Here is a 21,309-nt window from a genome sequence, read left to right as displayed (position 1 = left end):
AAGGAATCTCATTTTAATTACTTATTTTTTCCAGTTGTACAAGGCAGATGGTGAAGTGAAACAGCAACTGGAAAAACAGGTCTACTTGGCCTTCCTCAATTTTTCAACCCTTGAGAGTTTTGTTTTGGACTAAAATGATTTTAAAGGAAAAACAAAACAAACAAAAACAAAAAAAACTCTGTCATATGAGTGGTTTGCTTTGATTTTCCCTGAATCCAATGCATTTGTGGTTGTGCATTTCATACTTATAATTAGTATTCAGTGTCTTATTTACCCTATTAGATACTCAAAGATACTAGAAAATTAATTTTGTACATTGGGAAAAACACTGCATTTTTATGGCTGAATAAATAACAATGTATGTCTGTGTTCTGTGACTGACCACTGAGTAAGGTTACAATGTAACTTTGGAGACTAGAACTTAGTCTGACTGCTAAGCATTGTCCTAGTATAGGTTTGCTGCCTTAGTTATATTGCCACACACAAGAATCTTCAAGGATAAAGAATAATTTGGGGAGAACAAAGGGTCAACAAATTTGGTCTAGGTAATTAGAAAGTCTGTAAGGAGTATATTTTATTCCCTTGGAATAAATTATCAGTGACAGTTTGAAAGTGCTAGTTGATAAAGACAGATCAGATGATAAACGATGGGGCCTTTGGCTTTGTGGCTGAAGAAGCAGAGGTCAGAGCTGTAAAATGATCAAGTGTGCTTTAACTAGACAGTAGATTTAATACTAAAAGTCTGCAGGATACGACTGACAAGAGCAAAGTTAAGCAAGAGACCTGGTGCTTAAATTTCATGAAAACCAAAAAAATAATAAAAGGGCTAAAAGCAGAGGAAGACTTGTGCACATCTGATCTTGTGGATATGTATTGATAGCATCAAGTTCAGGAAGATCTGGTCTAGGGAACAACCATTCCTGGAACGTATTCACTGGAGAATATCAGACAAACTCTGTTAACTTAACGGGAAAGATGATCAAACATATATGATAGTGAATTTAGTGCAATTTACTGTTGGAAAGTAATACTTATTTCATGGTCTCTGGTGATAATGTTATCTTTTTATTTACCAATATTTTTTTTTCAGGCTCCCAAGCGCCAGTGTTGAGTAATGGTTAAGGTGTTGACTGGCCCTGGGGAGACCTAGATTCAAGTCTGCCTTCAACCATGGAAGCAGTGAATTTGGCCAGTTACTCTTAATCTTAACACACACACACTCTCTCTCTATTTATCTATCTAATTCATATGTCATCTGACTCCCAATGAGTCTGGGTAGATCACAACAACTAAAACAAGAAAAATATAATTCATAACAAGTGAAAAATAAAAGATGTTGAGACTGATGAACTGGACAGGAATGAAGCTAAGGGACTTCATTGTCCCTTGCCAAAGGCCTGGGTGAACAACCAGGTCTTCAAGGCTCTTCTAAACAACAGCAGGGTGGAGGCGATCTGGACCTCAGGGGAAATTTCTTTCCAAAAGGCAGGCACCTCAACAGAGAAGGCACATGTCCAGTGTCCTGATAGATGGTATTGTTTAATTGAAGGAACCTGGAGCACGCCAACCCTGCAAGATTGAATTGATTGGGCAGATACCATTGGACCCAGGCAGCCCCTCAGGTAACAAGGCCCTATGCCATGTTGTTGCTTTTGTGGATAAAAACTGGAGAAAGGAGCATTGTCTATGCCACTTTGAACTCCTGAAAAAGGGATTTAGTTTAATGGCAGCAATTAAAGCTTTACATTTTGATAGAAAATAAAATATCAGATAGGCTAACCTATGTATATCCACCCACCCAAGCAGTGTTTAATGTAATTATACCACCCATTAATTAATAGGCAAAGTTAAATGCCTAATGAGAAAGTCTTTTAAAAAGCAAAAAGTTTTAAAAAGCAAAATGACCTGAAGTGGTTTTTGTTTCCCTTGCAAATGAATTGAAAGTTTAAATGTGACTTCCAGTGCTGCTGTACATTACAAAGTTAACTATATTTTAAAGTTACATTACACTCATCTGCTATTCATACTTACCTTTTTAAAATCATTTTGAGTGCTAGTTAGTCAGCCTTTATTTCAGTTAATTCCCTGTGTACTTATGGATTTTTGCCACATAATAACAATGTGTTTGTTACAAATGCCTTAGAGTAAAAGGGATATTGTGAAATTGGAACCTGCTGGTAAAATATCAGTGATATTTTGTGATCAGTTATGCATGATATTATAATATGAATAAACAAACTGAAGAGCTTCACAGCTGTTGCACCTTAAGACATGATATGTTGAAATTTAATAGGCTTCTTACTCTGTGTTAATTTAAAGGACAAAACTTGATTGGTAACTATAACACATAGTAGTGCTTTAGCTTTCTTTTATCATGTGTTATGGATTGTTGTTTTTTAAAATAATCATCACTATAAATAGCAGTTCATTTTTAAATGAACCTCTCAGGCAATTTAATTCTTTGAACAGCTGTTTAATACATGAGTTCATCCTAGGAGTGTTTTATTAAATTCCATAATGCCAAGGCAAACTCTTACTTCAAAAGATTTAACCTGTTAAAGTCTTCAGATACAAATTTGGCATATGAGAATAAAGCCTAATGAGGGTTGTATCTCATTTAATTTGTCCAGTGGTGTTTATGTTTCCCTCCTCCCACAAAAAAAGTCTCACCATCACATTCAAACCGATTGGACCAAAGACTTTGTTTTATGGCTAGGCAGTTTTTTAGGGGTAGGAAGGTTGCACATGAACTAGGGCAGGTGTGGTGCATTTGGTACTGCTGTACAGTATGTCTATCTGTACGTTGCTTGGGGGCATTGGACAGTCAACAATAATAGTCTAACATATCATGCATTGTTAATATGAGGTTAAAATAGAGAAAGGAATATGTATGTCACCTTGAGCTCCTTGGAGCAAAGGTGAAATCCAGATTAGTAATAAATAAAAATATTAAGCATTAAGGAATACATGTATTTTCCTATTGAGTTTGTATTTACTAAATTCATATTAATTGCATACCACTGAGATCTGATTCAATTTGAAATAAATTATATATTCATAAGACAATTTACTGATCAATTGTCTTATAGGTCATATGTACTGTATGTGTCCCATACTAGAAAGTATATAAATTAGTTTGAAGGCTAAAATATATAAAAACATTATTTTACAAGATAATGAGTGCTGATACATATATTTGTGTCATTTTAGCTCACGTCTTTTAAATCAGGTTGAGGAAAATCTCAAGTGAATAGTGATGGAAGTGCTGAAATAAAATCACTTTTCAGTCTGTCTACTTCTATTCTTAAACTTTTGAGTTGTTCCTTACTTGGTTTCTTATTCATTTACTAATGTATTTGCTTTCTATCTTTGCTGAAGGCAGCTCTATCACAACTATGCCATTATCTCCTTGGTGGTCTTCAGGTTTTGGTGACTAGTTATTGCTTAGGGCCCTCTGAGACTGTCTTACTTTCACTATAGATATAAACCAGCTGTTGTCTGTCTGTTCTTTATTGGAAGATAATTAGTATGTGTCTACCTAAGAATGGAAATCTAAGTCTTTTAAATGCTGCATCAGCAATACTGTGAGAACTAAACAAACTTGCTTACATGGAAGAAAGAGTAAACAGATTCAGCAGATCTTTCAGATGCTACTATTAATGTCTCCAAAGAATATAAACAGAACTTGTGAAAAGTAAAATATGTTTGGGTTAAATGTGAAGAGAGAAGGAGTAGTTCCAAAAGGATGTTCAAATGACATGCTTCTGATACTAATTTTTAAGATTCCCAAGCTCTTCCATACAGCAGAGTCTATAATGTCCCATTTTTATGCTAAGAGTTGCATTCCTTGTTTTAGTTGTGATACTTGCCAATATATAAATAGTCAGAAAGAATTTTACACCACCTCGTCTTTATGTCAGGCAGCATTTAATGGTTGAGTGATCTTGTGCCCTAGGTCTTGGCAGCTGTCCTCCAGAGGCCAACTTTTGGGGATTACATTGACAGTCAATCAGTGGACCATGTCCAATGTAAACTAGACTAAGACCATTTATATTCAGTTACTATCAACAAGTCAAATTAGCTTTATGGGGGCTAGAGGCTTTTCTTGGAAGATTTCATAACAATGTGGAATTTTAATAGGCACTGTCTTGTTTCTTATTTTTGTTTGGGAAACTTCTTAAAGGATTAAATGATGCACTATTTATGTGAATTGATATAGTATAAACATAAATAATTGGTAGCACATACATTTATTCAATTAATTCTGGTTTTTCCTTACTTTTACCATAGGTGGAAATAACTCTGCAGGATGTCAATGACAATCCACCAGTGTTTCCTACAGATATGCTTGATCTGACTGTAGAAGAGAATATAGGGGATGGATCTAAAATAATGCAGCTAACAGCTACAGATGCTGATGAGGTAGGAAGTGGCTACTTTTTTGCATGGTGAAACCATGTTGATATTACAGTGATTTGAATCTCCAGACTGATTTTCTACAGTACTCTCAATGAAAAATTAGAGTTGTTGGGGAAGTAGGACAAGAAGTGTGATTAGTTTTTGATTGCAAATGGAGATTGTTAGAATTTACCACAAATATGTTAAGCTGAAGACTCCCAAATGCTTGAATTAGACAGGGAAGCTTAAAGACTTCTCCCCTTTTGTGTATTATTTGTCTTTTCTTATGCTGGCCTTGCTGATCATGATTTCTGTCTAGCTTCCTTCCTATTGGCAAAAAAGCTATGCACACCTGAGTAGAAGCAATTTAAAGGAATTGTTATGAATTTCTGAAACAGAGTTCTTTCTTGATATCTGTATTGACCTGTGTTTTCTGAAGTGTGATGTGATTAACAAGACTAGCTAAAGATAACTTAAAACCCAGTCTTTAAATATACAAAATAAATATTCATATGGCAGAATGTGATGACAGTGTGGAGAGTGGTTAACTTTCACTATAAACCAGCCTTCCCTACTCAGATGCTTCCAGTTGCACTGAACTTTCATCATTCCTAACCAGTATGCAGGAGGTGTAAGGAATTTGAGAGCTCACTGAACCACATGGTATAGTCATGTCATCATTTAGTATCTTTTTGAGATTGTGTGTTAATGTATGTTAGTAGTTTTATGGGAAAATGTTTAAATGTTAAAAATGTTAGTGCAATGTTGAATTATATACCAAAGCCTTGGAATTTGACTGTTTATCAGGAATTGTGGTTGTATCGAGCATGGGAGGGTGGGAGGGGGTGGCAAAAAGAAATATATTAAGAAATTGGAAAGTGTTATGATTTCAGATGTCAAGGAATGGTTGTTGGAAATGTGTGATCTATCTGTTTTGGAAAAGGCAATATTTTCTACGAATCAAAGGATACCGCAATATGTGTTATTATGGCAGATATTCTGTGATACAATATCTTGTATTGCTCATATTATAAACCAATGACTATTGATAACTATAAAATATACTTACACTTTTTTCCTTCTCCTTCTTAGTTTGTGTTTTTAGTTTTTATGTTTAATCCTTTTAAGTTTCTTTTTTTTTTAAGATTAAAGATCATTTTGTTACAAAAAATAAAGATATTAATTTTTTAAAAAATCATTCCCAACCAATATATAGAAAGAATCAGAATGACTGACACTTGACAATACACTGCATAAAGATGTCTATGCAGATTAGACCCTGCATGGAAAGGAAGGTGTCAGATGTTCAAGTTGGCTTTAAGAAATACTGAGGAACAAGAGTGTAATGGTATGAAGGAAAGACCTTGGGAGACGAGTCAGAGAGATGCTGCCTAGGGAACAGTCATTTAAGAGATAGCATAACTCATAGTGAGCTGCATAGTGGGCAGAACAAGAGGTTCAGAAGGGACCCTTCTAAGTTCTTGGACTGTAAAGGTGATGGCGGGAGAATTGTACTTTCAGACTTGCAAGATTTTGTTAACGTAGCTTTACAATAAAATAGAATTAGCTTATCTGGTCGTGTTTCCTATCTGGTCTACCTGGTAAGGCTGACAAAGAAACGTTATTGCTGATGCATGCTAGATAATTAAGAAAGCCAAAAGATACCAAAAAGAAGTCAACATATGCTTCGCTGATTATGGAAATGCCTTTGATTGTGTCAACCATGTCAAGCTATGAAATGTCCTAAGGAAAATGGGAGTCCCAGAACATTTACTTGTCCTCGTCCGAAATCTATATACAAACCACCCACAGTATGAACAGAACATGACAAAACAGTCTGGCTCCAGGTTGGCAAATGAGTGAAACAAGACTGTATACTCTCCCCTTATTTTTCAACCTATATACCTGAATATATATTGTAAGAAGAATGTAAGAAGAAGAAGGTTGTTTTAAAAGTAGAGGAAAAAACATCAATTACTTGTGCTATGCTAATGACACAACTCTTACAGCTGAAAATGCAAAGGATCTGCAAGCTCTACAAATGGAAGTTCAAGGAGAACACTGGAAAAACAGTACTACTGTATGATTAAATATAAAGAATACCAAGCTAAAGACAACAGGTAGAACAACCAGCCTTAGAATTGACAATGAAGATATTAAAGTGGTAGACTACTTCTGTATTTAAGGACTGATCAACAATAAAGGAACCAGCAGTCAAGAAATATGCCACAGACTAGCACTTGGTGGAGTAGAAGTGAAGGCCTTGGAAAAGGTATCAAGATGCCAGGATGTGTTTATACCTACAAAGATCAGAATTGTTCAGGCAATGGTAATCCCTGTGACACTTTCTGGAAACAAAGTTGGACTTTGAAGAAGCAGGATAGAAAGAGTATTTATGCATTTGAACTCTGGTGTCAAAGAAGACTCCTGCAAATGCCACAGATAGCCAAGAATACAAACAGATGAATTATAGAATAAATCAATCCAGAGTTTTCACTTGAGGCACAAATGACCAGACCCAAACTGTAATATTTTTGAAACTCTATGCAAAGATCCAGATCCTTCAAGAAGTATATCATGCTAGAAAAAGTGGAAGGAAAAAGAAAAAAAAAACTGGCAGCAAGATGGACTACAATCACAATGAATGCACCATTAAGTAACTAAAATACCAAATTGAAGACAGATCATCTTGGAGAATACACAATCACTAATGGTTGACACTAGCTTAATGGTACTTATTCAATCAGTCAGTGAGGCTACTAGTGATCAGAAGAGACTGGTCAACATTCTCCAAATACTTTATATCTCAGGTCATAGCTACAATAAGTGAATTGACCTTACCTCTAAGTTAAGAGGTGACAAAGAATTGTAGGTTTTCACACCTTGCATTAGAGTTAAGGTGAGAACCAGTCATTCTCAGGCCAGAATGATTTAGCAATCCAGCAACTGCTCAGTTTCAATGCCAACTAAAGATTCCATTAATCTCAGAAGAGAATTGGAAGAAAAAGCAATGACTAAATTACTGTTGATATAATTGAGGCTTCACCCTCACACGGGCCATCATCTATTTCATTTGGCTTAATTCTTGTTTGGAGTAAACTTTCTTTTTTAACTAAGTCTGTGAAACTCCTGCCAAGTCCTAGCATCAAATCCTAACATCCATGTAAAAGCAGGAGCTTGTGATTTATTGTGATTTTGGGCAGGCTGACACTCTGAAGTTTTGGTGAAAGTGTCATTTTAAGGGTGAAAATATTAACTTTTATACTGGTATTCTTAATGTCATATTTAGTTTGTTTCTGTCATGGGCTGGGCATAAGATGAGGACAGCCTTGTGAAATCAAGGAAAAAGACTGGTATGATTGTGACACAATAAACTACAGGTGAGCACAGCACCTTGTAGTCATGTGAGTTTTTCCTTTATATTATGAAATAAATCTCTGGATATAAGAAAAGGTAGATGAGCACCTAATTTTGTTCATAAGTGTGTGGAAGCAAAATCACATCTTCAGTGGCAAAACTTGCATTTAAAGATTCTTACCTTTTGTATGTACTTCCAAGATGATTTTCAGTTATGGTACATACTGTATTACACACACTACAGTACTTTGTACATAATCAATTTTTCCTGAGAAAATTTCAGCCACCTAGGAATCAAATAGACCATGGATTGGATCTTGACTTAGTTACACAATATCTTCATGCTGATTTGGATCCACGATACTACTGTGTTGTGTTGAAGAACCTGCTTAACTATAAAATATCTTTATAACATCTTTTCACAGTGTTTTCATCCATTTTGTTGCCAGGACAAGGGTGATACAGCTGCTAGTATGATCCAAAGGTATAGTTCATCCTTGACATGTTTCAGATTACGTTTCTTTATCAAGAAAAACTTAAATGATTCACAATCTGTTTTAACATAAAATTTAGAACTCAGTTGTTTACTGAAAATTTAGATGAAATATAACTCATTTTAGTCTTTATTTATTCTGTTTAGGGTGCAAATGCTCTGGTAACTTACACCATCATCAGTGGTGCAGATGACAGTTTTCACATTGATCCAGAATCAGGTGAATTGATAGCTACCAAGCGGCTGGATCGAGAACGCCGTTCCAAATATTCTCTGCTTGTTCGTGCTGATGATGGGCTACAGTCTTCAGATATGAGAATCAACATTACTGTTAGTGATATTAATGATCATATACCTAAATTCTCCAAACTATGGTATTCCTTTGATATAGCAGAAGATACTACTCCAGGTAAACAGAATACTTATTATTAAACTAATACAACTATTTTGACTAGTTGAGGTAGCTGAATAATTTTTTAGAAATGAAAATAGATAGACAGACAGACAGACAGACAGACAGACAGACAGACAGACAGACAGACAGATAGATAGATAGATAGATAGATAGATAGATAGATAGATAGATAGATAGATGTGTGATTAGTTGTTTTCTTGAACTTCTGAGCTAATTAATCTCTACTGCCTGAGCTTTATGAGGGAGCAGGAAATAAATTTAACCAAATTCACTGTATTATTATTATTTTACTAGCATAAAAAATACTAAACAGACATGTATTGTTTCTGTAGTACAATTTAATCCTTTATTTCAAACACAGAAAGAAATTCAAAGGCAGGAAGCACAGTGATAGCCAGTGATATTTCATAACTTCTCATTATATAAGAAGGCTGCAATAAAAAAACCAGCACGTTCTATTTTAAAAAAAGCTGTGTAAATTCTGAATTATACTTTCTAAGGGCTCTTTGCAAATATGATAGTAGCCAATTTGAAATATGATTTTTCAAAATATTGTTGCTGGACTTACAGGTATTGTTACAGGAAATACAGTTGTCACTGGGTTGAATGTGTATCCTCTTTTATCTCATTCCCACACTTAGATCAATTTATCTTGCTTGGTTTCTCTCTCTTTCAACCTCTCTCTATGTACCTTTTCTATATTAGAAAAGCTATTGTTTCCTCAAGTTGGGGTTATCCTCAAAAATGACTGTTCCATTACATTAAATTTGTGTTCCTCCTCCCCTCAGTGACATTGCATATTAGTGACCAAGTGATCCTGAAATAAACCCTGGAACACTTTTGTCATCTTTATCCATAAATCTGATACAATGTATTTTATAAGGCCATAGTCAGTGGTCATCTGTAAATGCTTTTGGCCTTGTATTAACAAAGTCCTTCAATTTACAAAAAGCATTTTTTTTAAGGAAGAGGCATCTGTGAGCAAAAGAAACCGAAGCATTTTTTGCTGACTCCTTTCTGCTGCAAACAGTCCCCTTGCCACAGATTTTCTTCCTGCAGATTTTAATCCATCACTTCAAACATCATGGGATGTAGCACAGGAAATGAAGCTATAGCAGAACAGTAATTTTTGTCCCTTTCATTTCCATTTATTTAAAAACTTTGTTGATCTAGAAAAGCTGAAGAATGGTAGAAGCTCTAATTCCATTTTTTTTCTATTGGATAATTCACATTGTTTTCATCCTCCCCTTTTTTTATTTAGGTTCTTTAGTAGCAGCTATCTTAGCTACTGATGAAGATTCGGGCATAAATGGAGAAATCACATACATTGTGAGTGAAGATGATGGCGATGGGACATTTTTTTTGAATCCAGTTACTGGTGTTTTTAACTTAACCTGCATGTTGGACTATGAAGCACAGCGGTATTATGTCCTTACGGTTTGTGCACAAGATGGAGGTGGGCAATCCACCATTAATAGAGTTTATTTTAACATACTAGATGTAAATGATAATTCACCAATATTCAGCATGGCTTCCTACAGCACATCTTTGATGGAAAACTTTCCTCAGGGCTCTACTATCCTTATTTTCAATGTTACGGATGCAGATGACGGTATGTATTCTCTCATATTTTAAATGTGTTATTGTGGAGTATATTTGCACATATATGTTGTAACACAAATACAGTGTACACATGGCATGGCAAACACAGTGGTTATTTATACTACAGGTATGCTAACTGTTCTGTGCTGACAGCACACAAGGTACTTGCTAGTTCAATATTGTCTACTCTGTAGTACAATAGCTCTGCAGGACCACAGAAAGAAGTCATTTTTGGTCCTTCTTCCCCAAATCTCTTAACTGAAAAGTATAATAACTGAGCCAGGCAAAAGCAGTCAGTCTGTCACTGAGAAATTCTCCCTTCCAGTTTGTGGCAAGAATTCTTTTTTTTTCGTTCATGGTGGCTAAACTAGATATATATTCTCTAAGTGAAACTTTAAAACTATCATGCCAGTTCCGCTACTGTCACTGCCAAAAAGTACAGTATAAGTACAGTTTGAGTGAGTTGTCTTATTTCCTTATTCTCCTCTTTACAGGTAGTTCTCGCTTACCAGCCGTAATTGGTACTGGGAACTCTGTTGCTAAGCTACGCGGTCATAATGCGCATTGTCATATGACCACACCAGCTTATGACAGTAGTTCTGGCAGTCGCAGTTGCTGTCATTAGGCAAATCCCACACAGTTGCATGGTCCTGCGGTCAAGTGATCGCCATTTGGGTCCTCCTGGTAGCTTCCCTATTGACTTTGCTTGTTGGAAGCTGTTAGTGAAGGTTGCACATGGTGATCATGTGACTGTGGGACACTGCAACATCATAATTGTGAGCTGGTTGCCAAGTACCTGAATCATGATCATGTGACTGCGGGAGTGTTGTGATGGCCGCAACTACAAGGACCTGTCGTAAGTCCCCCTTGTTCAGCGCTGTCATGACTTCGAATGATAGCTGAATGAGTGGATGTTAAACGAGGACTACCTGTATTTATTTTACAATATTTATAACCTTTCTAGTGAGCTCTGGGTAGATTCAATAAAATCAGGTCAAAAATACAAAAGCAGTGTTGCCCTTTAAAGTAATATAATGAAGAGCCAGTGATGATAATCATAGATAGCTTACAACTAATCTAATTTAAGGGCTAAACATGTATTTGAACAAAACTGCTTTATGTTCAGTCTGATTTCAATGTCAGTAACTTACTTAGAATCCTTTCTTTAATATATTATACCATTTTTATTTGTAGAGAAGTGTGCTAAATAGAGAATATTTAACAAAGCATCAGTTAATTTATAGTTAGCATAAGAAGTATTCAGAAAGTTTTAATACATTTATACTTACACTAAAATGATAAAGCATCTGCAAAGTTTAAAATAATAAATAGCAGTGATTCATAATTGAATACTAGAAGCTGAATTCATATTTCAGATTTCTTCAGAGAAACACTGGTTTCTTTTGGTATCTGATATTTCTTACAAAGTGAAAAAAATAGAACAATTAGAAAAGACAAGTTAGAAAATAAAAATCCATTAAACACAGACTGGAGCTTTTTTATATTAGGCAGATAATATTTCTGCATTATTTATTTAGTACTTTGAATACTTTGCCTTTAACATAAGAATGTAATACTATAAGTAATGGATATCGGTTTCCATTCAATATACTACACATTGTAAAAATATGACATGACGTTTGAACTCAGAATTATTGGTATCTGCATTATTCATTATGAGTTAAAATGTCATCTCATATTTTTTATAATATGTAGTATATTCACCAGCTTTTACTGCAATGTTGTGCAAAGGATACTACAATCCTACTGAAATTAGGATATACAGCTTTTTTTACCTTTATTTTTAACTACGGTTTAGAAATATTTATTTATTTATATAACTTATATAGCTGCCCATCTTACACAATGTCTCTAGGTGGCTTATAAGATATGAGCCACCAAACATAGCCCCCACCTCTGTGTGTCCAAGGATAAACTGTCAACCCCACTCACCATCAATAGTAGCTTTTGACTATGGCACAAGTATGAAATGAAATACAGATTTTCTACATTCAATTGTCAGTAAACAAACTTCTGTGGATCATGTTGATACTGCCCACCTAATAATCAAATTTATTAAAAATATAAATTAATTTTGCTTAAGAAACTATGTAAGCCTAATTTCAAGTATTTACTTCCAACAATAATTTGAAATGCAATTATTCAGGATGCAGTAGTTTACTCATGAGTGATTGCCTTGACTTGAACCAGCTAAGGTTATGTGTGAAGAAGGTTAGAATGAGTTCTGAGTTACTTCTATCAGCTCAATTTCCCTTTTGCCTGATAAAGCTACTTTCTGCTATTGGAAATATCATCTAACAGAGTAGAGAATATTTTGTTATAAAAATTGGAAAATGCACCATGTCAAAATTCTAGTCAGACAAGCAAGATCTGCCAGTACAAAATTAGGCTAGACTGAATCCAGTAGGAGTTCTAAAAAGCTAATTTCCGTATAGTTGGATTCAACATAGGCAACTACTATGAATTCATATGTTTCTTGATTGTTTTTGTGCAGACAGCCTAAAGATAGCTAAGAGTGTTGATTAATGACTTGGATGTATTTTCTAAATTTATTTATTCTAGAGAGCTAATTAAAAGAGTTGTCTCTTGAATGATCAGTGATACCTATACAAAATCAATGTCATGTATTTATGATTGTGAAACTGACTTATGTGATAGACAACTCTTCTTACCTAGTAAAGTAAATATTAAATATTTGCTAACCCTTTCCACTAAAAGTTATTTTTAGATGTAGGCAGATAAAGGGACAACTGATTCAACACAATCTTAGATATCTGATCTGATAAACTTGTTACAACCTCCAGCTTCTACTGCCAAAGTAGATATTGGCTTAAAGTATACTAATTCAGATCATTTCACTAATCTGGACCAAAACATCTTCAGTAGCATTCTGAATTAAAAAAGATAGATGATAGATAGATAGATAGATAGATAGATAGATAGATAGATAGATAGATAGATAGATAGATAGATATAGATATTTTCCAGTGTAGGCAGTCATATACAAGCTACATACATTATTTTATGTTCATAATGACTGGAATTGTGAAATCTCTCTTTTTGACTTTTGTTTTTTAGGTTCTAACTCACAATTGTCCTACAGTATTACTTCTGGAGATAGCTTAGGGCAATTTAGTATTGACAGAAATGGTGTTCTAAGCATCAAGCAACCATTGGATCGTGAAAGCCAATCTTTCTATAGCCTGATTGTTCAAGTTCATGATATGGCTTCTCCTCCAGCCTTCAGATATACAAGCACAACACAAGTATCTATTATTCTTCTTGATGTTAATGACAACCCTCCCAGTTTTATCTCTCCAAAACTGACATACATTCCAGAGAATACACCCATTGACACCATTGTATTCAAAGCCCAAGCAATGGATCCAGATAGTGGTCCAAACAGCTACATTGAATATAATTTATTAAATCCTTTAGGAAACAAATTCAGTATTGGAACTATAGATGGAGAAGTAAGGCTGATTGGAGAACTTGACAGAGAAACAGTTTCTAATTACAGCTTGACTATAATTGCCACAGACAAAGGACAACCATGTCTCTCTTCATCTACAGATGTAGTTGTAATCATCCTTGACATCAATGATAATAACCCACTCTTTGCTCAAAAATTATACAAAGTTGAGATTGCAGAAAATATTCTGACAGGGACAGATGTAATCCAAGTATTTGCTACAGATAAAGATGAGGGTTCCAATGGGCAAGTACGCTATACTATAATTAGTGGAAATACAAATAATGAATTTCGGATTGACTCTGTCACAGGAGTAATAACAATAGCAAAACCTTTGGACCGAGAAAAAAAAGCATCCTATTCATTAATGATCCAATCAGCTGATCGTGGAAGCAGTCCCCGGATTGATACCACCATCATCAGCATTTTCCTGCTGGATATTAATGATTACATTCCTATATTTGAGTTGTCTCCCTATTCTGTAAATGTTCCAGAAAATCTAGAAACATTACCAAAGATCATTCTTCAGGTTAGTATATTTTAGCAATGAATGATTGTAAGATGTACTAAGATCAGCATGTATACATTACAGTATCTGTATGTATGTATGTGTCTGTGTGCACACAGGTACATGTATGTGTATGACATAGCATATAGCAACCCCTAACTGACCTTGACTTAACTTGAAAAAGTCAAGCAAGATTTGACCCACTTAGTTGGACTGTGCATCCATTTAATAAGGTGTTTCGTACCATTTTCAAACATGTGTATACATACCTCTATTGCTATGCCTGCTGGGGTTCAGCAATGCTATGCAAAGTGCAAAAAAGGATTGAGAAATACTGAGCAAAATAAATCAAAAGCAAGAGATTATAAAAGAAAAAGAGAAATCTAGTTTATGCCAACACCATTCTTTATATCACCAGATGGACCCATAATATTGATCTCTACTGCTGATCAAGGCTTTAAGCCGTAAGGCTTTCCCATACTGCTTTTCAGTAAGAATAGGAAAAGATTAGTTTGTTGTTGTTTATTTGTTCAGTTGCTTCCGACTCTTTGTGACTTCATGAACCAGCCCATACCAGAGCTTCCTGTTGGTCATCAACAACCCCAGCTGCCCCAGGGACGAGTCCATCACCTCTAGAATATCATCTATTCAACTTGCCCTTGGTCGGCCCCTCTTCCTTTTGCCTTTCACTTTCCCTAGCATCAGCATCTTCTCCAGGGTGTCCTGTCTTCTCATTATGTGGGCAAAGTATTTCAGTTTCGCCTTTAATATCATTCCCTCAGGTGAGCAGTCTGGCTTTATTTCCTGGAGTATGGACTGGTTTGATCTTCTTGCAGTCCAAGGCACTCTCAGAATTTTCCTCCAACACCACAGTTTCAAAGCATCTATCTTCCTTCGCTCAGCCTTCCTCATGGTCCAGCTCTCACAGCCATATGTTACTACAGGGAACATCATTGCTTTAACTATGCGGACCTTTGTTGTCAGTGTGATGTCTCTGCTCTTAACTATTTTATTGAGATTTGTCATTGCTCTTCTCCCAAGGATTAAACGTCTTCTGATTTCCTGACTGCAGTCAGCATCTGCAGTAATCTTTGCACCTAGAAATACAAAGCCTTTCACTGCTTCTATGTTTTCTCTCTCTATTTGCCAGTTATCAATCAAGCTGGTTGCCATAATCTTGGTTTTTTTGAGGTTTAGCTGCAAGCCAGCTTTTGCACTTTCTTCTTTCACCTTCATCACAAGGCTCCTCAGTTCCTCTTCGCTTTCAGCCATCAAAGTTGTATCATCTGCATATCTGAGATTGTTAATGTTTCTTCCCGCAATTTTAACTCCAGCCTTGGATTCCTCAAGCCCAGCATGTTGCATGATGTGTTCTGCATACAAGTTGAATAGGTAGCGTGAGAATATACAACCCTGCTGTACTCCTTTCCCAATCTTAAACCAGTCCATTGTTCTGTGGTCTGTTCTTACTGTTGCTACTTGGTCATTATACACATTGCTCAGGAGGCAGACAAGATGACTTGGTATCCCCATACCACTAAGAACTTGCCACAATTTGTTATGGTCCACACAGTAAAGGCTTTAGAATAGTCAATAAAACAGAAATAGATGTTTTTCTGAAACTCCCTGGCTTTTTCCATTATCCAGCGGATATTGGCAATTTGGTCCCTAGTTCCTCTGCCTTTTCTAAACCCAGCTTGTACATCTGGCAATTCTCGCTCCATGAATTGCTGAAGTCTACCTTGCAGGATCATGAGCATTACCTTACTGGCATGTGAAATGAGTGCCACTGTTCGATAGTTTGAACATTCTTTAGTGTTTCCCTTTTTTGGTATGGGGATATAAGTTGATTTTTTCCAATCTGATGGCCATTCTTGTGTTTTCCAAATTTGCTGGCATATAGCATGCATTACCTTGACAGCATCATCTTGCAAGATTTTGAACAATTCAGCTGGGTACCATCATCTCCTGCTGCCTTGTTGTTAGCAATGCTTCTTAAGGCCCATTCAACCTCACTCTTCAGGATGTCTGGCTCTAGCTCACTGACCACACCATCAAAGCTATCCCCGATATTATTATCCTTCCTATACAGTTCTTCTGTATATTCTTGCCACCTTTTCTTGATCTCTTCTTCTTCTGTTAGGTCCTTGACATCTTTGTTTTTGATCATACCCATTTTTGCCTGGAATTTACCTCCAATGTTTCTAATTTTCTGGAAGAGGTCTCTCATCCTTCCTATTCTATTGTCTTCTTCCACTTCCGCGCATTGCTTGTTTAAAAATAATTCCTTATCTCTTCTGGCTAACCTCTGGAATTGGGCATATCTCCCCCTATCACTGTTGCCTTTTGCTTTCCTTCTTTCTTGGGCTACTTCTAGTGTCTCAGCAGACAGCCATTTTGCCTTGTTGATTTTCTCTTTCTTTGGGATGTATTTTGTTGCCACCTCCTGAACAATGTTGCGAACTTCTGTCCATAGTTCTACCAGTCCCTTAAATCTATTCTTCACCTCCACTGCATATTCCTTAGGAATATTAGTGAGCTCTTATCTAGCTGCTCTGTGGGTCTTCCCTAATCTCTTTAGTCTGATCCTAAATTGTGCAATAAGAAGTTTGTGATCTGAACTACAGTCAGCTCTGGGTCTTGTTTTTACTGATTGTGTAGATGTCCGCCACCTTTGGCTGTAAAGGATGTAGTCAATCTGATTTCGGTGTTGTCCATCTGGTGAAGTCCATGTAGAAAGCTGTCTCTTAGGTTGTTGGAAGAGAGTGTTTGTTATGCAAAGTGAGTTGTCTTGGCAAAATTCTATCAGCCTATGTCCTGCTTCGTTTTGTTCTCCCAGGCCATGCTTACCTGTAATTCCAGGTGTCATTTGACTGCCCACCTTAGCATTCCAGTCTCCTGTGATGAAAATAACATCTCTTTTAGGTGTGTTGTCCAGTAGGTGCTGCAGATCCTCATAGAACTGCTCTACTTCAGCTTCTTCAGCATCTGTGGTTGGGGCGTATATTTGGATCACTGCGATGTTAGATAGGTTGCCCTGAATTCGAATTGAGGTCACTCTATCATTTTTTGGATTATATCTAAGCACTGCTTTAGCCACTTTACTATTAATTATGAAGGCTACTCCATTTCTTCTGTGGTCCTCTTGTTCACAGTAGTAGATCTGGTGGTCATTTGATGTGAAGTGGCCCATTCCAGTCCATTTCAGTTCACTGACGCCCAAAATGTCTATCTTTAATCTTGACATCTCACCAATAACCACATCCAATTTGCCCTGGCTCATAGATCTTACATTCCTGGTTCCAATGGTGTGTTGATCCTTAGAACATCGGATTCGCTGTTCACCACCAGCACCGTCGGCCGCTAGCCGTCCGTTCGGCTTTGAGCTAGCTGCGTCATCACGTCTGGGGCTAGTTGAGCTCATCCTCTGTTCCTCCCCAGTAGCATTTTGACCATCTTCTGACCTGGGGGTCTCATCTTCCAATGGTATACCGACATATCTCTGGTTGTACTGATCCATTTAGTTTTCACGGCAAGAATACTGGGGTGGGTTGCCATTACCTTCCCCAGGGATCGCATTTAGTCTGACCTCTCTGTCATGACCTTCCCGTCTTGGGTGGCCCTTCACATTTTAGCTCATGGCATCATTAGGTGCTCAATCTCCAGCACCATGACAAGGTATTGATCCTTTGCTGGAAAAAGATTAGTTTACCAGTCTTAATTGCAACTCTTAATTGCAATATGGAACATTTCCCGCTACCACTAAGGACACAATGCCAGCACGTTTTAGCAAGTATTCCCCAAATGCATCGGAAGCCCACTTTTACCCCAGGCATGCTCTATGCAAGCTTGGCTCTCTAAAGACTACCTTATATGAAAACTTGCTGTTCCTTGCCTTCATAAACTAGGATGTCACTTATCTGAGATAATAAAGGACGGGATTCAAGATGAAGTTTTCTCAGTGCCAGTAGGAGAGGTCTGAAAGTGAAGTTGGGAACTTCTACATGCAAGGCAGATATTCTACTATTTGGAGTGCAAATGAAGCACCTCTCCCCAGTTCGTTTGTTTGTTTGTTTGTTTGTTTATTAAATAAATTTATATAGCCACCCAACTCAAACACAGTGGCTCAGGGTGGCTTATGTAAGCCATTCTTCATTGAAACAGTGATGTCTTGCAAGGCTTGCATGGCTGCTTCCGAAACAGTTCTCAGCTGTGTCCTCCAGGATGTGCACCAGAGCTAGTTTACTTCACAAAAGTATCCATAAACAGATGGGAACTGCTTTTGAACCAGCCAGACATGCCTTGAAAAAGATGTGGCTGCTTTAATGATTTGAAGAGAGGTACTTCATTCATGGTCCCAAACATAAAGACCTTGTTTAAAATCTTTGCGCAGCCTTTCTGATTAGCAGTTGGAGGTAAGACCATCAAGAAGTCCAAGTGTTATAGGGTAAACTAAAAAATCTCTGTGTGAGTTTGTGTGTGTGAATCAGAAGAAGCAAGCCACTTTTATATTGTTGCCAAGAAAGCTTTATGAGTATGACCATGAAGTCACCAGTATTTAACCATTATAACTTTAGCCTTTGCTGATTATTATACATAGCCTACAGTGATTTTATCTCAGTAGAGGGGTTGGGGCTATGTTGATTATAAACTCTTTGCTTTTTTCATACAAATATGTGTTTAATGTGTGTTTTCCAAATAAGTAGCTGAAAATAATATATGTAAAATATGTGTAATTAATTGCATCCTGAATACATTTTGTTTTAAATCAATTAAGTTTTTAATGGATGGATTTTTGTCCAATGTAAGGCCACAAACATGAACATGTTTGGATAAAGAGTACATAAACAAGGAGACATTATATTCAAAGTGATGTTGTGCTTCATTCCTCCTATAGGTTGTGGCAAGGGATGATGACCAAGGACTAAATAGCAAATTAACCTATTTTCTTATTTATGGAAATGAAGATGGTGCCTTTACTCTCTCAGCAAATGGAGAGCTCCACCTTGTACAGAGCTTAGACAGGGAAAAAAAGAAGCAATATATCATGCTGATCACAGCTGTTGATTCAGGTAAGCCAACTCAATTTTACACACAAAATATAGACCAATAACCTTCATTATTATATTTTAATGGTATGAAAAAGTTCAATAAGCAAGTGATTATTATATTATTATTATTTTCAATCTGATATACTGTGATATCTATAACAGTGGATAGATAATTTGTTTTTGTTTTATTTTCAAGGCTCAATTTCTTCACTAAAGAATAGAAACAACATAGGCCTAACTCTGCCAAATAAATTTATAGTGTTAGTCATATTAACACTGTAAATATTGTCCCGTACTTCAGAATTTATTTATTTATTTATTTCTCAATTTCTAACACCGCCCATCTCCCCACAAATAGGGGGACTCCATTATAGATTATGACCTGCATAATGTATGCAACAAAAACATATATAATGCTTCATGTAATCATGTTTCCGAATGCCTTCTCAAACATTTGATAGCTTTTTGCTATGTTGGTGAGATTCACAGGAAATTATATGGGTACAAACTGTGGAGAACTCTTCTCACAAATTGGTTGTTTCACAGAGCTCAATCTGTGTTGCGATATGGAAGGTATTGATAAGGCATTGGCTGGCAATTCTTATTTTCATATAAAATGAACTGAATATTTTAAAAAAATATTCTAATCATTAGTTTTAAGGTAAACTGACAAAGGGACTCTTCTCAGCTGTTTATCAAATAAACTATAGTATTTATTTCAATTTTTTTTTCAGACTATTGGAAGCTACACCAAACAGTCTGTCTACACCAAACTTGATTTTAGCTAAAATGTTACCTTGGGATTTTGAGGAGAAAGAGAGAAATGATAAGAATTTGAAAATGATAAAAAACTGAAATTTGACTAGATAAGCAGAAGCTTCTGGAAGCCACAAAAAAGAATTTTTGGGCCAACCTTGGTTATACTTTAAAAAAAAGATAGATTGAGAGCAATTCCATATTCAGACTGAAGAAAAGCTGATTCATTTTTCTTTTTTTTAATCCTTTTATCTCATGCAGCTGAACTCCAGCTCTTTTAAACTATACAACTTAGTTTTGTAGAAGTGTGTTTAGGGAAATATTGCAACTCCCTTGTATTCCAGAGATTTCATTAGTTGGTAGCAGAACCCAAAAAGCAGAAAGTACACTGGCTTTTATTTTTTGAATAATCATATGATAAATAAAAAATGTTTTCATTTGCATTTTACAAAGATGCATAGTCCTCTCATTGCCCCATTTCTAAGGTCCTTCCAGCATTGCTAAAATCTATCACAAGCCATGTTTTTAGTCTAGTTCAGAGCCAGAGATAAAGCTAGCTAAATTTTGAATAGTTTTCTGTAGGATAAGAAGAAAAATGTACTGCTTTCCTTTGGCAGGTAGATAGCAACATCCTTAATTTTTTTTTAACTATGAAAGAGATAAAAATTTGCATTATATTTTATGCTTGGTTATTATAATATGCTTAGTTATATCACCTTTTATATAACATAAATGTATTACAATCTATCATTGTCTAATTAGCTTATTGTAATAGACTAATTGACAATATTAAGAGAGCAGCAAAAAATAACAGATAAAAAAAAAAAGGATTTATGGGCTTCCTTTTCTTATTTTGCTCTCAACCTTTGCTTTTTTCCCCAACTATATCTATTACTATCTGATGGTTTATTTCCCTTTCCAGATTAGATAGAGGACATGCCAGTAACTGAACCTGTGAGCTTTTCCATGCAAAGTCTGTAAAGTAGTAGTTCAGTATTATGGAAAATAATTTATTTAATACCTTTAAACATGTTTTTTTTAAAACACATGTGTCTCAGTTTCAACTATGCAAGCAAAGCTGTGCAGACCAAAACATTTTTTTTAAGGAGCTTGTCAAAATTATACTCATTCATACAATCTCTGAACATAAATCAAGCCCTGGATATTGCCTCAAGGACTTTGGTTTTTACTACCTGTAAAAAATGTCATTTGTTTATTTTCAACAGAGCAGTTATT

The 21,309-nt window shown here is 35.9% G+C and overlaps 1 protein-coding gene across 1 annotated transcript in view; it reads left to right on the top strand.

The window, feature by feature from the left end:
• The window catches only part of FAT4 (FAT atypical cadherin 4), a 125,947-nt gene that overhangs the window by 54,652 nt on the left and 49,986 nt on the right, over window positions 1-21,309 (top strand). The window contains exons 2-6 of the mRNA XM_063309751.1: window positions 4,291-4,422; window positions 8,396-8,657; window positions 9,925-10,275; window positions 13,365-14,287; window positions 19,164-19,338. Of these exons, the coding sequence (XP_063165821.1) occupies window positions 4,291-4,422; window positions 8,396-8,657; window positions 9,925-10,275; window positions 13,365-14,287; window positions 19,164-19,338 (1,843 nt within the window). The remainder of the gene's footprint in view (window positions 1-4,290; window positions 4,423-8,395; window positions 8,658-9,924; window positions 10,276-13,364; window positions 14,288-19,163; window positions 19,339-21,309) is intronic.

The sequence above is a fragment of the Candoia aspera genome, chromosome 8, assembly GCF_035149785.1.
Source record: "Candoia aspera isolate rCanAsp1 chromosome 8, rCanAsp1.hap2, whole genome shotgun sequence".
Taxonomy (NCBI): Eukaryota; Metazoa; Chordata; class Lepidosauria; order Squamata; family Boidae; genus Candoia; species Candoia aspera.
This window is presented reverse-complemented; position numbering and strand designations above follow the sequence as displayed.